Genomic DNA, 23,118 nt, shown 5'->3' on the forward strand with positions numbered 1-23,118 from the left:
TGATGGCCCAACTGCGTCATTTGTCCACTACAGCGCTTAATTTGCTTCCGCTAATCCACCGGTGGGCCGTGCCTCGCCAAAAGCTTTAAATCAATGTGTATGTTTTGACGTGGTTCTGTTATTTCCACTCTTCCCCCCATGCGGGCCGCGTTTCTTACGCGTCGCGCTCTCCACAGCTCATGCAGGCGACTCAACTCGACAGCTCCTAGTCGCCCTCTCATCGACATCCTCCTGAGAAACTCAGAGCTCGACGCTGAGGATGCGCAAAACGAACTGCGATGGATGAGACAGGCCTTGGCTTCATCGCTTGATCCAGGGAACCAGGCGTCCGAGCTCGCCGCCATGGCTGAGCGTCGTTCACGAGGAGAGCCACTGCAGTACATTCTCGGTGCGTTTATGAAGCATGGGCTCGCGGCTGACTTTTGGCAGGGTCGACCGATTTTGGCCCATTGACTCTTCTCACCAAACCACCTGTTCTTATCCCTCGTCCAGAGACAGCGTTTATCATAGAGGACCTCGCAGCTCGAATCTTGAGCGCACGCCGACGAGGCGCAGTCACTCGGCCACTGGTCATCCTCGACCTGTGTACGGGATCGGGATGCATACCGCTCTTGCTATCCCACCTTTTAGGCGACGCGCTACATGTGGCGTACGGGGTCGACATTAGCCCTGACGCTGTGGCTCTGTCTCGCGATAACATTGCCTCGTTGCAAGATCCAAAAGTCACCATCTTCCAGGCCGATATCCTCGCTCCGACGTTTCCCAACTCGCTCCGGCAGGCCACTGGTAACGTGTCCATCGACATCATCACGTCCAACCCGCCTTATATTCCCCAGGAGGAGTGGGAAAGTCTTCCTTCATCTGTGAAAGAATATGAGGACCGCGGAGCGCTCGTGGGTGGCCCAGTTAGCGGCGTCGGCGACGGCGTGGCCTTTTACGACCACATCTCCAAAATGGCCAAGGACATTCTCTGCCCCGACGCGTCGCTGGATGGACAAGTGCCGCGCCTTGCCGTGGAGATTGGTGCTTCCCAAGGATCCATGGTGTCCACTCTGCTGCCAGGGAAGACTGAGATTGTACAAGACCAGTATGGGCGAGACCGCATGGTGCTCTCGTCGATGTAATGTTCGTGTTCGCGTATCTCGCCACGATCGGTCACTGCAGCCGGTGGGGATATTTGGCTCCGCCCCTGATTAGCGGTTCGGAGCATCGACCCGACTCGGCGTATCTTTCGACGTCTCCATAACGTGGGGTCGCTTTCGTTGTTTGACTTGCTCACCACCCACCAACATGCCAGGACCAGGCCCCTCAGCTCACCAAGTGCTGGTTTACTCGGGCCCCGGCGTGTCGCCACTCTCGCTCTCCCACACCATCTTGACACTCAGCCTCAACCTCGTTCCCCACTACACCGTCCAACGAGTCTCGGCTACTCTCCTCGCCGAAGAGCCTTGGGAGCCCAGTTGCGCTCTCCTTGTCATCCCTGGCGGACGTGACCTTCCGTTTGTCGAAGAGTTGTCAATCAAAACCAAGGTCACCAAGCGCATTGCCGAGTACGTCAGCGAAGGCGGACGCTACCTGGGCGTTTGCGCTGGCGCGTACTTTGCTGCCTCGGAGGTGCAGTTTGACATTGGTGGTCCCAAGCAAGTGACCGGAAAGCGCGATCTTGTGAGTGACAGTGTACGCATGCAATGTTGACCGTACAGGCCTTGTTCCCTGGTCCATGTGCCGGCCCCACGTACCCCGGGTTTGACTATGGTTCTGAGAATGGCTCACGCGCCGTTGGTCTCACCCTGGCTGGAGACAAGAGCCTGGAGCTTCTCTACTACAACGGCGGTGGCCACTTTATCCTCCCTCCCTCGGCTGGCAGCGACGTCAAGGTCCTTGCACAGTACCAAGAACCTCCCACTCCCGAAGCGACTGTTGCTGTGGTACAGATCGCCAAGGGCAAGGGTAAAGTCCTCCTGTCCGGTGTGCACTTTGAGTACCCTCTCGAGGACCCTCCTGCCCGGGACGCTATTGCCAAGCTGGAGAACCCGCCCGCACAGGAGGTCATTGAGGAGGAAGAGAAGAAGAGGACCCAGTGGGTCGCCGAGCTCCTCCGCGGCCTTGGTCTCACGCTTCCCTCCGACCAGGTCGACCCGAGCGGCAACCTGGGCAACATTGAGGAGGACCACATTATCCTCCACCCAACCCACCCATCGCCCATCTTTTCGTTTTCGCACCCCAAGCTGCCTCAACTCAGTGCTTCTATTCTTTCTGCTCCCAACATACAGGCCAAGCTCGTCAAGGGGCCTGGTGACTGGGAGACGCTGCGCGATGGTAACGACGTGATCGAGACTGGTCCCGTCGAGCTCCTGGGCTCGGACATTCCGGCCGAGCTCATGAAGCGTAGGCGAACAAAGCCCGAATTCCCTCCTGTTATTGAAGAGCTTTCGATCAGCGACCAAGCTGTCCCACCGCAGCCACCCAACTTCCACGCCTTGACCAAGACGCTCCTTGTCCCCGGTTCTACCCAATACTCGCCATCCTGGACCCCGCTGTTCAACATGGAGACGTACTGGGAGGAGCTCGACGCTGTGCGCAAGCGCCAGGGTCGCCGCACTGGTGTCATGCGCGCCGACGAGCTGAGCCCCGGCAAGCGTGGCGAGCGAGCTGCTCTTGGTGACCTTGTCCTCTACGCCGAAACCATCACCTCAACTCAGACAATGATCGACCGCAACCCGATTCTCCTGAACGGTCTCCCGGCGCCCACGGTGTTCACCGCCACCTATCAGCTCGCCGGCCGCGGCCGTGGCTCCAACATCTGGTTGTCCCCCACCGGATGCCTCCAGTACTCGATCCTCCTCACCCTGCCCCAGTCCATGGCTTCCAAACTCGTTTTCATCCAGTACCTTGCTGCGCTTGCGATCTGTGAGGCCGTGGACGAGGACGGCCGTCTCGGTGTGCGCATCAAGTGGCCCAACGACGTGTATGCCAATATCGAGGGCGTGGGCGGCACCGAGGTTGGAAGTGGCAAGAAGGGTCTCGCCAAGCTCGCTGGTATTCTCGTCAACACCAACTTTGTCAATGGCCAGTGGCGCGTCATTGTCGGATGCGGTATCAACGTCCTCAACGCACTCCCCACGTCGTCCATTTCCCAGCTTCACGGCCTCCTCACCGAACGTGCCGCTCGTGAAGGCTCCACCCGTGCCCTGCCGCCGCCTCCCACCATGGAGGGCACGTTTGCGCGCATCATGCACGCGTTCGAGACCAAGTGGGAGCAGTTCCTCGAGGACAAGGGCTTTGAGAGCTTCATGTCCGAGTACCACGGCCGTTGGCTGCACTCGTGAGTTCTCTGTTGTCCACGCTTGCGATTATGAACTGACATCGCAGTGGCCAAGAAGTCACTCTCACGACCGTTGAGCCCCACCAGCGCCTCCGCATCATGTCCATCACGCCGGACCACGGTCTTCTCCGCTGCATTCCCATCTCGACTGCGTCCTCGACCGTGTCATCGATGTATGACCGCGACATGGACCAAGGTGGCGACGACCGTACCTCGACCTCTTCATGGGCTCGTCCCTCGGCGCAGCCGCAGTATGTTGACCTCCAGCCGGACGGTAATAGCTTTGATCTCATGGCTGGCATGATCAAGCGTAAAGTTTAGACACAAAAAAATGTAGACCGCCGCGTAGGGTTGGTACATCGCTACAGGTACATGCATCACCATATGCTCCTTTTCCGTCTAATTACTTCTTCTTTGACGCGCCCCTGCGCAGCGCATAGTGCCCGTTGAACGCGATACGGATCGCCAGGAAGCGTACGTCAAGGTCGGCGTGTCCACCTGCCTCCTTGCACATGGTGGTGACAGAATCCTGGAACCCCGTGGCGCAGACGCGGATACGCTCGCGAATACCATCGAGCTGCGCGAGAGAGGCCGCGATGGCTGCGGTCTCGGCCTCGGCAGTCGACTCGTCATTGGCAATCCCACGCTCGGCATCGCGTGCACGGTCCAACCGCGTCGCCTCGCCCAGACTCCAAGCGTACAGGTCCTCGGTCGCGTTGCGGAACTTGAGGATATTATCGAGCCCCTCGCGCACAAGGAGGAGAAGCGCATCGTCGCGTCCTCGGTGGCCAAGGAGAAGAATCTTCCGCACGACACGGTCGAGGTACATCCGATGAGCGGCAATGAGCGAGTCGAGGTCGCCCTCGCGCTTATCCGTGTACTCCATGAGTGACTGCCACGAGCACTCGATGACCTCGAGCTGGCAGAAAGCCTGCAACTGGCGCAGAAAATGGACCATCTCCGCCTGTACGATGCGGCAGTGATGCCAATCGTTGTCGAGGCCTGCCAAGCGTCAGCATTTGGTTGGCTGCAATGCAAAACACTCACTGGGCAAGGACTCGAATGCCCTTGATGCGCTTGTCACTCGCATCCATCCCTGCGTAAGAGCCGTCTCCACACGCTTCAGTCGCCACAAATGGTGAAAGAGGCGATCGTAGGCGTCCATGGCGCCGGCATCGAGAACAGCGTTGAGCGGTGCCTCGACCTTGTATTCGAGGGCAAAGCAGTCCCATCCGAGCTCTCCGTGCTGGTACTCGAGGATGCGAGCATCGAGGCGGCGAAGCACGTCAGGAGAGTCAAACTGGGCATTCGAACCTCGGATCGCCGACTCGAGGTCGGATGTCAGGTGGTGGCGGTACAAGCTAATGGCAGGTTTTGACAGTCTTGGTCTGGATGGTCAGCTAACTCAGGCGCCCCAAAACTCACGCTAGGGCCTCCATCAACAGTTCCGCAAAGTCGCCTGCGCCAAGCATGAGGTACGCCTTGAGGGCCCGTAAATGGTCGAGAAGCTTGTATTTTTCAAAGAAGATCTCGAGCAGACGTTTGCTTGCAGACGAGTAGGCGTCGTCGATGGAGCGCTCCAGACCGGTCAGGTCAGAGTACTTTAGTGCTGAGTCGTCAGCATCGCCACGTGAACTTAACGTACCTCCACTGTTGGCGAGACTCGCCTGCGTTGCGACCCAGTCATTGTCATAGCAGTTGTATCTGATAAAGTTCAAACTGCGACCTGTTGAGAAGATCTGGTCGTTTAGTTGTGAATGCAAAGGTGTAACTAACCTTCTTTGCAAAGTCTTCGCTGATGAACCCTGGGACCATGGCCTTGACAAAGACATACTTCTTCTCCCATATGTGGTGCGAGTCGCTGACGTTACCTCCAATGTCGAAGCCCTCCTCGAAACCGGCGTCACCTGAAGCGCCATATGGCGAAGGCTGGTCGCTGTCCACCTCGGTGTTGAGCTGGACAAAGAATTCGTTGAACGGGTCGTGCAACTCTCCGGACAAGATCCAGCGCTGGAGAGCAAGGAAGAAGGGCTTGGACACCTCCTCAAGGATTTGGTCCATAAAGTGCCTCGCAAAGGGGTCGCCGTGTTTGGTGCGCGTGTGGATCTTCGAAACAAGAGCCCCGCCATGGGCTTCTGAGTGGGTTAGATAGGAACAGGGTATGGATACCCACTAGTTGCGTCATCCACGACCATCTCCATCAGGCGAAGTTTGAGCTTCATGTCCTCGGTCCAGAGGCCCAGTCGGAGCAGCGTCAACCCAGAGCCCTCGGCAGGAGCGGCCGACTCGACGTTGGTGAGAGACATTTGTGACTCGAGGACGGCCAGCATACGGTGGTACTCGGACAGCTCGTGGTGAAGAAAGTGGCACAAGCTCTGGGCTCGTCAGCAGATGAACTGGGATCTTTCAAGACTCACCTGAACAACCATACCGCTCTTGGCGCTTGGGCCATCAGCCTGGTGAGCCTTGATGAAACCAGTGATCCTGCGGTAAAGCACACCCATCTCGGACAGTTGCACGAGCACGCTGCGAGTTGGCAACGAAATGTAGCCATCCTGTGGGGTCAGTGCCTATTACTGCCAGATCTGGTACCCACCTTCGCCTCATCTGCGACAATGTCAATGCCCATCACCTCGTCTTCCACACCGGCGGGTGGCAACTCGGTGCCGGCTGCGCCCAGCGGGAAGCCAGCACCATCTCCCGCCCGGCCCTTTTCGGTGAGGTAGGGATTACGTTCGGGTGCCGGGGCCAGAGCAAAGCGGACAAACCGTCCATCAATGCCTTGCAAAAGGTAGAGCGTGTCACGCAGGAGCAGAGATTCGGGGAACGGTGCCCGCCCGCGTGCCGTGCGCCATTCACGGAGGAGGGCAGCCTTGCTCTTGGCGCCTGGTCCGCTCGTGGGGCTGTCGGGAGGCGAACCAATGTCGATGCTCTTCAACTTTGAGGAGAGGTTGGACGGGCCGTTACCCTCTGCAAGGATCGATGCTGTCGATGGACCGGGACGCGAAGGGGTCCCGAGGCCACCGCCACCGCGGGGGCGCGACGTAGAGGCTGTAGGGGGGAAGGCGGACGAGTCTCGCGTATCGTTGCCCTTTGACAAGGCGACAAGAAACTGGAGGTGTTTATGGGGCACGGAGAGTGTTCGCTAGAGTCGTTAGATCCAAGACCTATATTGAAGGCAGTAACAACTCACACCACGTTCCAGGGTACCCCAAAGGGAGTTGAAGCGGAGGGCGTCATCAGACGATGATAGCAGGCGCCGCGCAGTGTCAGGCAATGCGGAAGCGCCGAGAGGAAGAGACGATGGCAGGCGACTAGGATGTCAGCATAGCTGTTGCGATATCGCCCCGCAGTCCATGGGTCAACACCTACCTTTGGAGGATCTCCTCGCAGAACTCGACGACCTCGTCCACTCGCTCCTGTCTTGCACTGTCGGGTAGCTTGCTCAATCCTGGGAGGACAGAGTAGACTAGCGTTTCGATAGGGGGCACAGGGCGTCCACTACGAGACATGGTGCTTGCAATGCGGTGGCGATGTGATGGTGACAAGCTGGGATATGACAGTCGAGAGCAATGCATTCCGGCATCGACCGCAGCGCGTCAACATGGGCGCGCCGAGTGTTTGTGGATCACGTGGGTTTCACGTGGTCCGCCCTGAGAGTCGGTCATTCACTCCGCTTGGCCGCTCAAAAGTTGGGTCGGATAACCCCCTCCTTCGATACACAACCCGACACCCCAAACGAAAACCATGGGCAAATCCGGAAAGCCAAACAAGGAGCGCAGCGCAGCGGCACCTCGCGGTCGTGGACGTGGGCGCGGAACTGGCCGTGGCCGCGGTGCGCCTCGCGGACGTGGTGCGCCGCGTACGACCCGATCTGACAAAGAAATCGGCGTCGTTGTTGCCAGTGAGCTATTTGAAAGACCGGACTGGCTGACACAGAAGACTCGGACAGTGACGATGACGATGACAGCGAGGACGACGATGGTGAGGAGGAGGAGACCTCGTCCGGTTCGGGGTCCAGTGAGGAGGACGAGGACGAGGAGGGCGAGGATGCGGAGGACCCGGATGAGCCCAGGCAGATCAAGATTGGTGTCCCGGTCGCAATGTGGGACTTCGAGCACTGCGACCCTCGCCGCTGCTCTGGAAAGAAGCTGTCACGACACGGCCTGTGTGCCTCGATGCGTGTTGGCCAGAGGTTTAGGGGTGTGGTTCTTACGTGAGTGTTGGTTTCCGATGTCCGGTGGCAAACGATGCTGACTCTCAAGGCCCAAGGGCAAGAAGCCCATCGCTCCCTGTGACGACGAGGTTATCATGATGTCTGGCCTCGCTGTCGTAGAGGCCTCATGGGCTCGTCTTGATGAGGTGCCGTTCGGCAAGATCAAGGGCCCTCACGAGCGCCTGTGTGAGTTTTCAGTGGCAACAACCCCTACCTGTCCTTGTTTACTAAAACACCCGCCAGTGCCATACCTTGTCGCTACCAACCCTGTCAACTACGGCCGTCCCTGGCGCCTGAACTGTGTCGAGGCCTTGGCTGCTGGCTTTTACATTACGGGTCACGACGAGTGGGCAGAGTTGCTTCTCAGCAAGTTTTCGTGGGGTCACTCGTTCTGGAAGATGAACGGCCACCTCATCGAGCGTTACCGTACTTGCCACACCCACGAGGAGGTCTCGGAGATGGCAGAAAGGATCCAGCGCGAGTTGCAGGAGGAACATGAGAGGCAGAAGGCCGAGAAAGGTATGCTATTGTTGTTGAGGATCACACTGACAGCCCTTAGCCGCGTACGAGGGCGGAGACTTGCTTCGTGCCAACCCCAACCATGTTGGCCGCCCCGAGTGGGACGACAACGCGCGAGAGGATGATGATGATGAGGAGGAGGAGGAGGAGGAGGAAAGTGACGCTGAGCGTGATGATGTTGAGCAGCTCGTGGCTGGTGTCGAGGCAACAACACTCTGATGATTGTATGATACATGCATGGTGACGGTGTCGAAAATACCTATGTACGCCGGTCTACCTATCCGCTGGGCGTTGTGTCTCTATCTACAGCTGGCTTTGTTTCGTCCAGTATCACTCTCTTGCACACTCTCTCTCGTGTTACCTATCCACAAACGGTGGTCGTCGTCCATCTTTTACACAGCCTGAGCAGCCGCCTGAGCCATCATTGCCTGCAGGCCGCGCGGAGGGGGAGTGAGTCCAGCCGACGTCCAAGCCTCGGCCTTGACACGCCACTGAGAATCCTTGCTCTTGCCCTCACGCACAGCCACTTCACGGACCTTGGCCTCGATGGCGGCCTTGGTGGCAACCTTTTCAAACTGGCCGCGAAGCTCCGAGACGAGGTCCGACTGGATCTTGGTGCTGCCCTCGATCATGCGAAGGAGGTCAGGAAGGTGCTCCGTGGGGAAGCTGACCTTGGGACTGGGGCGAGACTTGGTAGTGGCGTTGGCGGTAGACGACGCATCACCAAGGGGCATGGGTGGTGCGGCGGCGGCGGTGGTGGTGGTGGATGTAGGCTTAACGGCGGCGACCTTGGGAGCGGCCACTTCCTCCGCGGAGAGGAGACACTTGACACCATTGTAGTTGCCGACAGAGATGTCCGTGAACGTCATCTTGAAGCGCTGTACTGGCTCCGCGGACTCGTAGGTAAACGGGTCAATGGAAGCAGGAGCGTCTGCACGTTAGCCCTGGCTAGTCGTTATCAAACCCACCATTGAGGAGCTGGATACGGTAGTCTTTGACAATGTCGTGGGCGTCTCCAATGCTATCCTCCCAGAACGGGCCCTGCGCCGTGGGCGTGAGCTTGGTGATGCGCTTTGGAACAAGCTTTTTGGTGGGCTTGACCTCGCGGCGAGTGGGAGATGCAGGTCCCATGGGGACATCGCCGTCGTCATACTGGAGCGCCGCATCCTCGGTATCGTCCAGCCAGTCATCAAACTCGTCGTCTTCGGCCATGTCAGAGTCGGCATCGTCAGGCTCGGCCTGGGCCTCGCCCGCGTCGTCCAAGTCTTCCCCGCCCTCCTCCTCCTGCCAGTCATCACCAGAGTCATACGAGTAGTCGAAAATCGGGTCCTGGGCGAGTGGTGTACGGGGACCGACGACGACCGAGCGTTTGGTAAAGGTGCCGCAATAGGGAGGGCGGGTCTGCTGGTCGAACGCAAGGGTCTTCCAAGGAAAGCGCTTACGATTGCGAAGCTGGTCGAGAACGCTGCGGGGGTCTTCAGCCTCCTGGTAGGTGGCCCACATGTCCGCCACGGTTCCGTAAAGGGGAGCAGTCTTGAGGCCTCGAGGAATGCGTGAGCGTGGGGTACCAGTGGTGCGCTTGTGACGAGAGAGGTGGTCTTTGAGAAAGTCTTCAAGAGTCAGTGCGTTCATGGTACGGTGGCTCGCTCACCTTTTGGCGCCCAGCCGTCAACATCACCGGCATTGGGTTCCGAGTCCTTGCTCTGCGACGCCCAGCGGTTGATGGGAGCCCAGTCGACATTGGCACGCTGAACTGGAGGCTTGAAGGCGCGCTTAAAGTCGCTCTCCGTCAACTTGTCCCTGGGCTTGGATACTTTCCCAGTCAGCAAACATTGCCTTTTACTGAGGCACACGGCTTACAGGACGGTCCAGCGGTGGGAGTCTCTTCAGTGAGTAAGGTCGGTGTAATCTTCGTCTTGGGCTTGGGGGCTGTCTTAAAGAATGACCCAAACATCTGAGCCTGCTTAGCCTTCCCCTGGGCCTTCTTCTGCTCTTCGCGCTCCTTGGCACTGATGGTCAGCCTCCACCGGGACAACTGATACTCACGCCTTCTTCTCTTCTTGCTCTTTACGCTTCTCCTCGCGCTCGGCCTTTTTGGCTGCACGCTCGGCCTTTTTGGCCTCGGCCTCTTCCTCCTCCTCTGCGGTCATCTTGACCTTTCTGGGTGAACCCTTTGAAGGCGAGGGACTGCGACGGCTGGATCCGACCGTCGAGGCTGTTCCTTCCCTGGTCTTGCGAGACATGGTGGATGGGTCATGACCCTTGCTGGGGCCAGCGTCGACCGACTTGGTGTCCTTCTTGTCGCTCTTCTTGTCCACCTTTTCGCCCTTGACAAGCTCCAGCTTTTCAACGTCATCGAGGCCTTGGGCAATGCGAATGCACTCGTTGCGAGCGCTTTCACGCTCTGTGCGGCGCGCGACGAGGTCGGGGAGGTCACTGGCCGAAAAGTATTTGTCCATGTCGTTGGCCTCCCAGCAGCGAATTTGCAGGCTTGCAGGCAGCTTTGAGTTGCCAGCGTTCAGGTCGGCAGGAAGAAAGCCATAGTGGCGTTGAGTGAAGAGTTTCTGGACGAGCGGTTCCAAGAGGTCGTTCGTGAGCAGCTCGGCCACTGAGCTGTTAGCACAACTGAGATCATTTGAACCAAGACGAGCTCACCGTCAGACTGGCGCTGCGCAATTTCGTTGCGAATACCCTTGAGGAAAGCAGAATCCGTTGCTGTCGAACTGAACGACGTTAGGACCTTGCATCCATCCATTGATACTCACAGCTCGTGACCAGCCATGACAACCACGGCCCAATGCTCCTCGGGGATCTCCTTGAGCAGTTTACCCGCCTCCTTGGCCTCGGCCAACAGCATGGTCAGAGACATGCGCGCTGAGGGAAACAGAGTCAGTCATGATAATCAACAAAGGGGGCGACAGGCTCTCTCGCGCACTCACCTTTGATAGGAATTGTGCGCTTGTAGGGGGTCTGGCAAAACACAAGCTTGCGGCCGTTGAGCTCGATGACACCTGGTCCAGTCAGCTACCCGCCCATCCTGCGCGACCTTGCAGATCACACACCTGACGCCTTGACCTTCTTGCCGCCGGTCTCGCCGTTGGTGTCGCCGCCTGTCCAGTTAGTACGAGCGGGCTCCTTGCAGGGCGGTTACAGGTCACAGGATGCGTACCTTCGGCCTTGCGCTTGCCCATGGGTTTGCTCTTGGCATTAGGAGAGCTGAGCGGGCTTGACATGGAGAGATCGACGACGTCGTCAACGTCCATGGCGCTGTTGCCGTTCGCAGACATTGCCTGGAGACGCTGTTCTGCTGTGGCTATGCTTGCGGGGCTGCCGCAGTGGGGGAGGGGTGGGGATGAGGTATGGGAGTGGGCTTTCCAGGCGAGCGTTGGTCGCAGCGTGTCTGTTGTTGCGTGAGGGTATGTTGTTGTTGTTTGGGTGTGGGTAATGTTCAAGTTGGTCAAGTCGCGTCAGCTTGACCAGACGCGTCTCGCCGGGGCCTGGGTGCAGGTCGTGAGACGCGGAAGAAAACAGACGCCACCCAAAACAGTGGTACAGTGGTAATTTGATTCCGTCCACTGCCCACGCCCTGTTCGTCACCATCGTCACCATTGCTGTTCATACGTCCCCGTCCCCTCCCTCACGCTCTCACCATTGCTGTTCATACGTCCCCGTCCCCTCCCTCACGCTCTACATGTACAAATATCCTCTAGTTCACTACTCGCGCGGATCGTTGAGATGGAGTTTTCGGCGCTCTGCATCCTGTTGGGCCACTCGAGCAGCCTCCGCCGCGGCCCTACGCGCCTACGCCGTGTGAGGTCCGCTTGTCGCCTTGCCATTTCGGCATCGAGTTCGTCTTGTGCCCGTTGGAGAGCGTCATGCTCGGTTTCCGGCTCCACCTCTTCCTCCGCCTCCGCCCCTGCTCGCTGTACGCGGAGGGCGGACCTCCTCGCGGCTTTGGCGGCATCCTCTTCGGCCAGCTGGGGTCGGATGAGGCGGTCTTCAAAGTCTCTCTCGGCCGGGAAGATGCCCCAGTCCAGGTCGCACTCAGTGCTCATTCTCATTGATTTGAGCAGCGAGTCTGCGCACGTCCAAGGCGTTGTTGGCAGCGTCGGTCCAAACGTCGTCTCGCGGCAAGCCATGGTACTCCATGAGGTCGCGGTGAGCATAGTTGCTAGCCACCTCCTTTATGAGGTCGGTGTCGACTGGTTCAGCCACATGACGCGGCGCCACTCGTGCCACCTGAACCAGCAAGTGCGAAGTTGGGCAATCTTCCGCCGCAAGCGAGGCCAGTACGAAATGTCAGTGGCATTTCGCAGTTGCTCGACTCACAACTCCCTCCTCAATGCCGTTGATGCGGTCGGCCACCTGCTGGTCGATTCCACGGCACTCGCAATCCACCGTTGGAGGGATTACCAGGCCGTTGACAGTTGAGGTAATGTGCATGATATCGCCGTGGCGGGCTTGAAGCCATTTGCCATATCGTGGTAGGTCACCCATGGGTGGCGACCAAAGTCCTTTTGACGTCAACGATACGCTCGACTGCACATGTACGTACGACGCCACGCCTCATGGGTTCCGCCTCACCCTCGGGGATGTCCAGCGACATGTTGCAAGATGTGGCACGTGGTGGTAAGGAGGTGTAGGGTGTATGGGTGTTGTTGCAAGTCTGGATACGATCTGAGTGTGCTGACCACCACACCTGACCCACCCACCCAGCGGTCCTTGGGAAAGAGCAGTGCGTGTCAAACATCCCCCCCGACGGCACCCTCCTAGCCTAGACCGTTGTATCTCAGCAGAAGCGACAAGGTCAAGGCCCGATCCCTGGGCCGACTACCGGGTCATCAAGGCCAACGAGATCGCCCTCAACTTGGTCAGCCAGGGCATGTCCAAGACCATGGACCAAGCGGGCTACTCTCTGACACTTCTCAAGTCCCTGTACGCACTCCACGAGTACTCTCACGCCGCTCGAGAACAGCATCGGCGACCTCCTGTCGCGCGCCACGTTCTCCTTCCGCGCGCCAACACGTCACAACTCCCAGAGAGCAAGAACTCGCTGTACCCTGGGGCCGGCTGGGCAATCCCAATACGCCAGCAACGGACTGTCAACACAGACCATCAAATGTGGTGGTGTTGCGTGAGTCCTGGGGTACTGTGCGCCAACGTCACGAGCAGCCCACCGGCCGAAGGTACCGCCCCACAAGAACCGGATAGGAATGGCCAACTAGACGACCCCTGTAGATAGCAAGCGGCGTGTGCAGAGACCCGATGCAAAGTGGCCAAAAAGAGTACACGGTCAATAATGACCCAAATGTGGCTGATGTGAATGATCCCGTTTGATTCCGCTGTAGCGTGCTGATGGGTGATGTGCGATATGAGGCACGTCGATGAGGCTGTCCGCAGCTCGCTCGGTGAATGTTCCGATGCGTAATGTTCTGGACTTGCGGTGCGTCTACGTCTGCTTGCAGTTCCCAAGCACCAGAAGAAGCACGACAGTATGCACACCACACCACCCACGGGTGTTGCAACTGCGTGTCCACAAGATCTATTGGCCTCATTTAGTCAGGGGAGGGAGCGGTTAAGCATTGTAACATTCCCCCGTACCCCGGTCGCGGCGGCGCGCGGGGGCCAGGGTTGTGCAGCCACACCGTTGGAGCGGTGAGCGGTTGCCCGAGTGGGACAGGACAGGACAGACCCGCGACGTCAGCGAGAGCGTAAAGGCGAGAGCTCTCACTCTTTCGCAACCTTGGTCTTGACTCGTGACATTATCTTGTCGCAGCTCTCCACGCCACGTATCCACCTGTCCAGCATATTTTTGTCATTTGCTCGCAAGTGAATTGAAAAACTCGCAAACTCGACGACACGATCGCCCTCCACCCCGTGTCCCCCACCCACACCTGGTGTTTCCGACTCCACCTCCGTCTTCACCATCTCCCATCGCTGTTCCAACTCTCCCCCCAAGCACCCTCTCCAACCTAGTCGACTAGGGAGGGGTAGCATCCCGCCCTCGGCCCACGACGCCCCCTCTACCACCTCCCACTGCTTCACCAGAGCCCTCCGTCAACAACCTCGGATCACCCCTAGCGTCACCAACCGCACCACAGTCTCACGACCTGGCCACGGTTGCCACCCAGCCACAGGGCGACACGCTTAATCTGCCGGTGAGTCCACTCTTGCTTCCTCTTCCACTCGTTGTCGCCGCCCACTTTTGGAGAGACGACACTGGTACACTGAACTGACGCCTGCCTCTTCTACCCCTGCTCCTTATCTCGCCCTCGCTCGCGCCGCACGATAATGCAGCGAGGGACAGTGCGCCGACGTTCTCCATCCGACACCGGCGACCACCAGACTGCACGCCCACCCCAGCGACCCCGCACGGTTTCCAACCTCTCGTCCATGACCGCTGCGGACCCTCTCCCCGAACAGCACACTATGGGTGCTCCTACCACGAGCAACGGCGCCGCCAGTAACGGAGCGGCGACCGCAGCCGCCACCGGCAGTACCTCTCCTCAGAATGGACCTCACTCCCTCCCCCCGACGGTTCTGGATCAGATCCGTCCTTATCAACCGGCCGGTTCCCTTATGTACATGGACGACAAGGACTGGCAGCCAGACCACGACATGGATGTGCCCATGGACCACATGGACACGGACGACGACACCGACAACGTCCGGGCGCGGCCACCCGCCAGGAAACAGGCGTTTGGCAAGCGTATGCCCGTTGACCGCGAAGAGGTCGTCCGTTTGATGCTTCAGGGCCTGCAGGACATTGGCTACCAGTGAGTACATCAGAGCCTCGAGGTCTCGCTAACGAGACCCTGCAGTCAAGCGGCCGACGTCTTGGCCAAAGAGTCTGGCTTCACCCTTGCTTCTCGCGCAGCCCTCGACTTCCAGGCCGCAGTTCTCGGCGGACGGTGGTCCGAAGCCATCTCGTTGCTCTCCGATCTCGGGATCACTTCCCGCCCGCTCACCAAGGTCGCTTCGTCGCGCAGCAGCATTGCCTCGGGTCTGACCACCAAAGAGGCAGACGTCAACCCAGCAGAGCACGCCAAGTTCCTGATCGCTCAGCAAAAGTACCTCGAGTACCTCGAATCTGGACAACAGAAGAAGGCTCTCGCAGTTCTCCGAAATGAGCTTGCTTCGTCGGCAACAGACAAGGATTCTCTGCACGACCTGTCGGGGTGAGTAGTGAAGTACTTACTACAAGAGGAGAGCAAAGCAGAGCTGACACCGCGGGAAGCTACATGATGTGTTTGGATCGCGAGGATCTTTACGAACGAGCCAAGTGGGACGGAGCTGCGGGCATCTCGCGACGACAGCTTCTTGAGCGACTCCAAGGTTGGTACAGGGGCGTTCGACCGTCAACTCGGCTGACATTTCCTGCAGAACACATCTCCCCAAAGGTCATGGTACCCCAGCGGCGTCTTGCTACCCTCTTGGATCAAGCCCGGCAACAACAGCAACAGTCATGTCTGTACCACGACGACAGTGACCCAGTCTCCCTATACACAGACCACCAATGCGCCAGTGGGTCCTTCCCCTCGGTCACAACCCATGTGCTTGCGGATCACACCGACGAGGTCTGGCGTATCGAGTGGAGCCCGAATGGCAACCTTCTCGCGTCGGCCAGTAAAGACAAAAGCGCCGTCATTTGGCAGCTCAAGACACCGTCCGAGGGCAACGGGAAGCAGTACAGCATTGTCCCCTTGCATCATCTCAAGGGCCACGCGGGCGCCGTCGATGCTTTGGCTTGGTCGCCCGATGGCCTCACACTCGTGACGGCCTCGCTCATGCGGGTCTATGTCTGGGACGTCAAGACGGGAAACCAGAAGAACTCTCACTTGGACTCGTCGCCACACACAGACACCATCAGCTCCATCCAATGGATGCCAAACGGCGAGCAGTTTGTCGTGACATCTTGCGACTGCCACGTCGTCTTTTACAGCCGCTCCGGCAGCGTCATGAACAAGTGGTCGATCAGCAACCTCCAGATTATTGATTTTGTCATTACGCCCGACTCGACCCGCATCGTGGCAGCATTCACGTGGCTGCGTCGCGTCGCGTCGCACAACAAGCTCAAGCCGTCCATCTCAGTCCGCCCCAACCCGTCCGATGAGCGTGGCACAGACGACATGGCGTATGGCAACATGGAGCATGGCGTTGCCGTCATTCGCATCGCCGACCGAGACATTGTCGACTATGTCTCCGACATCCAGTGCTCGGACGTGACGAGCCTCAAGCTTTCGCACGACGGAAAGCGCGTGCTGGTCAGCTGTGCACCCGACGAGCTCCAGCTTTTCGCCCTCGAGCCACACCTTCACGTCGTACGCAAGTATGTCGGCCACGTCCAGAGCCGCTTCCTCATCCGCAGCAGCTTTGGCGCGACCAAGGACCGCTTCGTGCTCAGCGGTTCGGAAGACGGCCATGTGTACGTCTGGCAGAGCAACGCGGCCACTCCGCTGGAAGTGCTCTCGGGTCACCGCGACACCGTCAACGCCGTGGCGTGGAACCCCGTGTCGTCTCGCAAGCTGTTTGCGTCGTGCAGCGACGACACGCAAATGTAAGTGGACCAAAAAACCCTGACAGGTTGCTAACGGGTGTCTCAGTCGTATCTGGCAGCCTCCTCTGCATGGCACTGCCGGCGAGGACGAGGACGAGGACGGTGAGGGCGAAGGCATGGAGTTGTAGTTTGTTGCAGCTATTGTATTATGTATCTCCCCACCACTTTGAGTGTATCGCAGGGAAGTTGCACGAGGTGGGAACCCTCCAGGATTGGCACTGCGGGTGGAAGAGACTGGTGCGGGCGGTATGAATGGGAATCAAGCGCAGACCAGTTCTTGGACGCTGTCTGACTACCGTCGAGCGTGACTGTCTGGCTTTTTGTGGCGGTGTGCAATTCTCAGTATTACGGCTTTCCGCATGAGGTTTGTCCGACGGCAGCGTCAGCACGCGTGCATGGACGTTCGCCAATCCATAAAGCCACCGCCTTGAGTTTGTTGCATATGTTGGAGAGCACCAGACGCAAGGAACCCACCGGTTTCGTGTTCTGTTGCACGGCTCTATGCCTTCCCTCTCGACCCTCTCACCACGTCCTCGCGAGGGTTTAAACGGGCAAAAATCGTACCTTTTGTCTATCTTGTGCTGCATTCGCGATGCACATTTCAAGGAGGAGCAACAGCTGGATGAGCTCGGGGTGGACTTGGGACGCCTTTTCGGGGGCTCTGCTGATTCGCGTCTTGCCGATGTGTGTAGTGTTTTGCTCTGGCAGGGGAAAACGGTGGGGGGAGGGCCTGGCTGGAAGACCCATTGGGTGGGGGTTGGGTGGCGGCCGGGGTGGGGGTGAGGGGGTTGACTGTGCTAAGTGGCCTTGCCCGACCCTCCTTCTTCCTTAAACAAATAGCTCTCCTTGCATCTACCTCGCCGCAGAACAGCAACCCAAGCAACAGCAGTAACAAGTAACCACCACCCCCACAATGACCTGTACGTCTGCGCCAACGCACACCTCTCCGTCGCTCGAATTCCCCTCCTTGTCACACATGTGCTGGGGCGTGTGGTGCGCCTTGCGTGCGGCCCGCCTTGTGAAGCAACATCGTCCATCCAACTGACCCCCAGCTCCCTCCTACACCGCCCTCCTGGCCAAGGCCAACGCCCTTGGGCGTGACCTTGTTGACGTTGAGCGCGACCGCGCATGCGCCTTCCGGGCAGTCTCTATGGCCCTTACCGGCCACGAGGAGCAGCACATGTCCCTCCGCACCGGGGCTATCCAGGCTCATAGGAAGAGTCCCGATCGTTCTTGGTATTTTCCTCACTAGTACTGGTGTCTCCGTTGAGCAGCACCTTGCCGCCCTGGAGCAGCCGGGAACATGGGCCGACCACGCCGACATTGGTGCTCTGGCCAAAGCACCTCAACAGAGATATCGCCATTGTCCAGGCAACCGGAGAGACTGTTGTGCTGGGCTCTAACCACGGCGACACCCTCACAATTGGTTTCTCTAACGACGAGCTGCACTACTATGCGCTCCCTCTCAAGCAGAACCCCACCCACAAGATCAACGATGGCGCCGTTGAGGTGTACCAGGACCAGCCTCTCGGTAAGGCAAGTCACTGCTCTCGGTCAAAACGACACTGTAGAAGGAAGATAACTGATGTGCACGCAGATCCGTCGCGTCAACTCGTCCTATCCCTCGTTTCCCAAGCCTGCCACGCCGCGCCAAACCCAGTTGTCAGCCGCTTCCGGCCCAGCAAGGACGTACACTACTGGCTTTGCGGCCCGTCGGGAGAGTCACCTGTTGATGATCCGCAAGCTCATACAGATGTTGGAAGAGTGGTAAGTACATACACACAAGAACTTCAAATGCTGATCTATTAGTCGAACCCAAGGACTACAGCCAAAGTGGCGGTTGTGGCGTAACGTGGCAGATGACGACTACGAGCTTCATTTCCGACAACTCTGGACTCAGCCTCGGATCCGAGCCAGCGAGCCACAGGAGTCGCTCCTCCTCCGCCGAGCGTGTACGAAGTATGTGGAGGAATGGCTTGCTCATGCCTTGGGAGCCTTTGCTGGCCAGGCCTCTTTAGCTTTCCCAGACACGAAGAATCCGTTTGTCGGCACCTGCGGTTCACGTCCGACCCAGGAAAACATCCTCGGCACACTTGGAGATCCTTGACCCGAGAAGAGCGTCTCCGGCGCCAAAAGGCTAACTACGCAACACTGTCGGACGAGTGCAAGGAGCTGCGCACCCGTATTGCAAGAATCAAGGTGGTTATCGATCGTGACGGTCTGAGCGGTGACTTCCAAGGGGGAACCGATGCTGATGTTGAAGACGACCCCGCATACCAGAGGGAGCACGCGTCCATGAAGCAACGGCTTCGCGAGGCAACCTGACGCCATCGCCATGGTCAGCCAGAACTTCCTGTCCCACCCTGTTCCGTGGCACTGACAATGGTGTCGACGGGCCCGAAGCCGAAACCCAAAAAGAGTCACCCGTGCCCCGAAGACGGTTGTGACAAGGTAGGTTTGATGTACAATTATCAGTAAATGTGCTGACTCGCCCCCAGGTATTCGAGTTCGCGGTCCACTTGGCGAGCCACATGATCTCGCACTCCGCCGAATCCAAGTACAGTGGCTCAACGTGAGGACAGAGCTTCAAACACAAGTACGTCCAGTACATGCGGAATCACAAATGCTACCAAAGAGTGGCGCTTTGATCGTCCATCTCAAGGAGCACGCAACCAACCCGAACACTGAGGGAAGTCACACTTGTTATAAGTGTCCAGCCAAAGGAGGCGGTTACAAGGCGTTTAAGACATAGTGAGTTCAAGCAAAGTTGAAACTTGTTCTGACAACTCAGTGACGCCCTCGTCGGACACGCACAGAGGTGTCACCCCGACGACCTAACTGACCAGAAGGTCTGGACGCGCCACACTTACGTCAAGACCGCCGTGACGATACCTCCCTCAGGCGCTATCGCCATGGATCACCCACATGTGTGTTATCTATGCCCGGCCCGCTCCGGCTTTACAACATTCCGGGATCAGTGACCAGTGAGTACATACTGTGTACGGTGAGATACGCTGAACAAGCCAGCAACGAACTACGCGTGCACGTCTCCCGCAAACACCCAGACCAACTCACCGACGAGCGCCACAACCGGACTCAACGTGATGTGCGCATACATCTTTCTGCCTCCATAACTTAAGCACCCGCGGATCCACTGGTGGTCCAGGTCATCCCGAACACTTGCCATTGTTGCCACCCACCAAAGACATTTACCCAGAGGCCCAATTTCATGAAGCACTTTAAGGAGAAGCACCCCGAGGAGATTACCCGTGTTGGTGGCGATTGCAAGGCTGCCCACGGTCTTGTCTTGTCTGATCGTGTTACGGGCAAGGCAGCCCACCTGGCCGACCCCTACACCTGGGCCGACCATGTTGATATGGGTGCCCTCTTCCACGCCCTGCACTCCAACATTCAGATTGTGGAAGGAAACGGTGTGTCATCACCAACCTCGGTGACGACACTTATCAAAATACCATTACCATCGGCTTTGCCAGTAGCCACTACTATGCGATGCCGCTCCTCCAGGAGATGGGCAACGTTGTTCCGGACTCGACGTTGAACAAGAGCGACCGGGGCACCAGCGAGGACACCAGCGAGTGGAAGACCGTCGTCAAGGTATGTGATTCTTTGGCTACGCACACTGCAGGGAAGAATACTGACTCTGCGCCCCTCAGTCGCGTCGTCCCCGCTCCTCGCCCCAAACCAAGCCCAACGTTGTCGCGCGTCCTCGTCAGACCCAGCTCTCAACCTTCCTTGTCCCCATCAAGGAGGTTACAGCGTCTGTGAAGCTCCAGAGCAAGGCGCCCAAGACCTTCGAGAAGCTCCCCAAGGACAGCAAGGCGGCAGAGAGGCAGGTCGGTGGTCGCTCCATCCAGGCGAGTCGCAGGTGACAGAAAGCAGCCACTGACTGGGTAGCAGCCCGGCACGCCCGCGTCGTCCCTCGCTACATACTAACCCCATTTCCGCTGTGCGCCTCGCGGTCGTCAACAGCATCACCGCCCAGAAACTCGTGGCTTCGGCTAACCCCCAACCACCAAAGAAGATTATTACCTGGACTCAAGGCCGTGCTTCCTTGAGAGCGCGGGAGGAGATCCCACGGCCGGCCACAAGACTCAGGCCCAGGGCGTCAAGGCCGGGGCCAAGCAGACTGGCAAGCTTCGTGCTGTGCATAAGGTGGTGGGAGGGGAATAATGGCGAGCAGACATCCCTTTCTCCAGCGTCGCCGTACCCCCAGCCTAGCTCTGTCAGTCAGTTCGGGCAGTGACAGCGACGGTCTCCTGAAGACCGCGCTGTGCTTCGGCACTGCGATCCCACTGCACGCAGACAGTAAAAACGATGCTATCGGATTCAAGGGTCGAGCGAAGGGCCACAAGGATTTCATCAAGTCACTCGTCACACTGCTGAAGATCTGGTGAGTCTGGTGTCAGCTCGTTTACTGAAGCCCGCAGCCAAGAGAAAGGACATCAACCCGGGCCACATTGTTATCGCTGGTATCGCAATCAACTTTACAAGCGTCAGGGGATTGACGGCGGTGCGTTTGACCTCACCACGCATGTCGTCTGGTCCCAAGCTCCATTGAAGCGTTCGGAGCCCAAACAGATGCTGTTCTTGCGTCGCACCGTCAACAAATACGTCGAGCAATGGTTTATGCTCGCCTTCGGCAGCTTTGTCCAAATGCATGCCATGGCATGGCCTAATCAACCAAAGCCATGGATCGCCACCAACAAGTCGGTGCCCACCCCACGAGACGGTGCATAGTACCTTCGGAGTCATGTCCCGTGGCGAGCGGCTTCAACGCAATTGCGAAGAATACAAGGATAGGCCTACCGAGATCAAAAAGCTCCAATCGTCAGTCGACTGCATTAAGAACATCATGAAGCGCGATGGACTCATCGGTGAGCATGGAATACAGCACAACTAGGGGGGAGCCTAGGTATGCTCATATGGTGCACCGACGGTGACGAAAAGCTGACCTGCACGCAGAGGAACCGAGGTACGTTAACTCGAGCTGGCTCGCATCTGCGAGTTGCTGTACGATGCCCGCGAGCGATATCGCCGAGGCGACAAGCAGCTGCCTCTCCCCGTCCCGCGCGTGCCCCTCCCAAGGAAGATGAAACCGGTCAAGCCGATGGGTTTGCTCCCATGCCCCGAGCGTGGATGTGACGAGGTGAGTTCTGTTCATGGCGCATGACGCTGATAGTGCAAGAGCTTTTCCCGCGTGTCGGAGCTCAACGAGCACGTCCGCATTCACGACGCCACCCTGTTCCAGTGCTCGCGCTGCGAAAGCCGGTTCACGTTCCAGTAAGTCTTTCTTTTGGCGCGCATATAGCTCACAACCAGGGGTGGCCTTGACGCGCACGAGCGTCAACACGACGAAAACCCGGATGATGCGCGTGTTCACCAGTGTTACCTCTACCCTGACAAGGAGGGCGGTTACAAGGGCTTCAAGAGCTAGTGAGTCAAGCGACGGTAAATATGACTGACAGAACAGCGCTGCCCTTGTCGGCCATGCCCAGACGTGTCCAGACAAAGGAGGTGTCAAAGTGACGGACGACGGCACATGGACACGCGTCAAGGGAGAAAAATCGTATCGGATCACAGTATCCAAGCAGGTGACCGAGCCACCCACCAAGCCTCGTGTCCGAGAGGTTGTTGCCAACGTGTGCCACTGCTGTGACCCTCCCAAGGCGTTTACACAAAGGCCCAATTTCACCAAGCACGTCAAGGATAAACATCCCGGCGAGGTTACCCGGGTCGGCGGAGGTGGGAAGATCGGCCACCGGCTCATCTTGTCTGACCGCGTAACGGGCAAGATCGCTTCGGCGTCTGGCAGGTCGGACAGCGTCGAAGTCCCGACCCCAAAGGATGATGAGAAGAAGAATACGAAGAAGAAGAAGCTCTATGGAGACAAGGGCAAAGAGTAGATAGATACAGGGGAGTTTGAGCTCAGAACAGGTGAGTCAGTCAAGACCGTCAGCTCTGACACCCCAAAGAAAAGAAAAGAAAAACGACGCAAAACGCATCCAAATTGTTTGCGAGTGACCCACTTTCACCATTCATGCTAGATATCCAGTATCAACGGTGGTGATAGTAATGCCGTCCTAAAACTAGCGTTAGGCGGTTTAATGCATACGTTGGAAGCCTGGAATATGAAGTCTGCACGTACGCCACACTCCGGAACCCAGGGGTGCAGATGCCATACTTAGATAGTGACCAATGCGCTGATGCAAAAGTTTGTATCTTTTGCTACAGAAGTGAGTGCGTTTTTGTGATATTGTTCACTAATACCTGATCCTATATCCTGATGGACTGCTGAGATGTGAGTTGGCATGAGTGGCACCTGCTTGCCAATGCTGGAACTCGCGCGAGAAGCTTGTTACGTCATTATCGCGTGGCAACCGCGTGGCTTCTAGGCTTCTAGGTGGTTTTTTTTTCGCTGCTCGGCGCCGCGTCTCTGCGCGCCTTCTACAGGGCACCGGCGGGTTTGCTTGCCGGAACCAA

The 23,118-nt window shown here is 58.1% G+C and overlaps 10 protein-coding genes across 10 annotated transcripts; 8 read left to right on the plus strand and 2 right to left on the minus strand.

Moving 5' to 3' along the window:
• Positions 1-342: 342 nt before the first annotated feature.
• Positions 343-1,124, plus strand: EHS24_007200 (uncharacterized protein; the record flags this gene model as incomplete). The annotated part of the gene is made up of 3 exons (XM_028622573.1): positions 343-388; positions 430-585; positions 631-1,124. The coding sequence occupies 3 exons, from the start codon at positions 343-345 to the stop codon at positions 1,122-1,124; spliced, it is 696 nt and encodes a 231-aa protein (XP_028477465.1).
• Positions 1,125-1,290: 166 nt separating this feature from the next.
• On the plus strand, positions 1,291-3,646 carry BPL1 (biotin holocarboxylase synthetase; the record flags this gene model as incomplete). The annotated part of the gene is made up of 3 exons (XM_028622574.1): positions 1,291-1,665; positions 1,704-3,325; positions 3,373-3,646. The coding sequence occupies 3 exons, from the start codon at positions 1,291-1,293 to the stop codon at positions 3,644-3,646; spliced, it is 2,271 nt and encodes a 756-aa protein (XP_028477466.1).
• An 82-nt stretch (positions 3,647-3,728) lies between these two features.
• On the minus strand, positions 3,729-6,837 carry SPC98 (Microtubule-nucleating Tub4p (gamma-tubulin) complex component; the record flags this gene model as incomplete). The annotated part of the gene is made up of 10 exons (XM_028622575.1): positions 3,729-4,327; positions 4,373-4,713; positions 4,751-4,934; positions 4,971-5,064; positions 5,102-5,460; positions 5,499-5,700; positions 5,743-5,880; positions 5,922-6,470; positions 6,519-6,639; positions 6,698-6,837. The coding sequence occupies 10 exons, from the start codon at positions 6,835-6,837 to the stop codon at positions 3,729-3,731; spliced, it is 2,727 nt and encodes a 908-aa protein (XP_028477467.1).
• A 235-nt stretch (positions 6,838-7,072) lies between these two features.
• On the plus strand, positions 7,073-8,279 carry TSR3 (ribosome biogenesis protein tsr3; the record flags this gene model as incomplete). The annotated part of the gene is made up of 5 exons (XM_028622576.1): positions 7,073-7,229; positions 7,265-7,541; positions 7,591-7,727; positions 7,785-8,060; positions 8,101-8,279. The coding sequence occupies 5 exons, from the start codon at positions 7,073-7,075 to the stop codon at positions 8,277-8,279; spliced, it is 1,026 nt and encodes a 341-aa protein (XP_028477468.1).
• Positions 8,280-8,452: 173 nt separating this feature from the next.
• On the minus strand, positions 8,453-12,115 carry EHS24_007204 (uncharacterized protein; the record flags this gene model as incomplete). Its single annotated transcript, XM_028622577.1, has 11 exons — positions 8,453-8,991; positions 9,029-9,670; positions 9,712-9,873; positions 9,921-10,069; positions 10,107-10,668; positions 10,716-10,783; positions 10,826-10,934; positions 11,000-11,071; positions 11,123-11,170; positions 11,230-11,373; positions 11,758-12,115. The coding sequence occupies 11 exons, from the start codon at positions 12,113-12,115 to the stop codon at positions 8,453-8,455; spliced, it is 2,853 nt and encodes a 950-aa protein (XP_028477469.1).
• A 440-nt stretch (positions 12,116-12,555) lies between these two features.
• Positions 12,556-13,302, plus strand: EHS24_007205 (uncharacterized protein; the record flags this gene model as incomplete). Its single annotated transcript, XM_028622578.1, has 2 exons — positions 12,556-12,607; positions 12,854-13,302. 2 exons carry the CDS (start codon positions 12,556-12,558, stop codon positions 13,300-13,302), a joined length of 501 nt encoding a protein of 166 aa, XP_028477470.1.
• A 1,151-nt stretch (positions 13,303-14,453) lies between these two features.
• EHS24_007206 (uncharacterized protein) lies at positions 14,454-16,745 on the plus strand (the record flags this gene model as incomplete). Its single annotated transcript, XM_028622579.1, has 5 exons — positions 14,454-14,836; positions 14,882-15,238; positions 15,298-15,395; positions 15,444-16,617; positions 16,664-16,745. 5 exons carry the CDS (start codon positions 14,454-14,456, stop codon positions 16,743-16,745), a joined length of 2,094 nt encoding a protein of 697 aa, XP_028477471.1.
• Positions 16,746-17,530: 785 nt separating this feature from the next.
• Positions 17,531-18,942, plus strand: EHS24_007207 (uncharacterized protein; the record flags this gene model as incomplete). Its single annotated transcript, XM_028622580.1, has 6 exons — positions 17,531-17,537; positions 17,670-17,853; positions 17,913-18,148; positions 18,215-18,384; positions 18,446-18,576; positions 18,636-18,942. The coding sequence occupies 6 exons, from the start codon at positions 17,531-17,533 to the stop codon at positions 18,940-18,942; spliced, it is 1,035 nt and encodes a 344-aa protein (XP_028477472.1).
• Positions 18,943-19,846: 904 nt separating this feature from the next.
• On the plus strand, positions 19,847-20,507 carry EHS24_007208 (uncharacterized protein; the record flags this gene model as incomplete). The annotated part of the gene is made up of 3 exons (XM_028622581.1): positions 19,847-20,068; positions 20,143-20,232; positions 20,292-20,507. The coding sequence occupies 3 exons, from the start codon at positions 19,847-19,849 to the stop codon at positions 20,505-20,507; spliced, it is 528 nt and encodes a 175-aa protein (XP_028477473.1).
• An 881-nt stretch (positions 20,508-21,388) lies between these two features.
• EHS24_007209 (uncharacterized protein) lies at positions 21,389-22,541 on the plus strand (the record flags this gene model as incomplete). Its single annotated transcript, XM_028622582.1, has 6 exons — positions 21,389-21,512; positions 21,603-21,610; positions 21,665-21,784; positions 21,824-21,918; positions 21,958-22,071; positions 22,109-22,541. The coding sequence occupies 6 exons, from the start codon at positions 21,389-21,391 to the stop codon at positions 22,539-22,541; spliced, it is 894 nt and encodes a 297-aa protein (XP_028477474.1).
• Positions 22,542-23,118: the final 577 nt, after the last annotated feature.

Source organism: Apiotrichum porosum (assembly GCF_003942205.1).
Source record: "Apiotrichum porosum strain DSM 27194 chromosome Unknown scaffold_4, whole genome shotgun sequence".
In the NCBI taxonomy this organism is placed as follows: domain Eukaryota; kingdom Fungi; phylum Basidiomycota; class Tremellomycetes; order Trichosporonales; family Trichosporonaceae; genus Apiotrichum; species Apiotrichum porosum.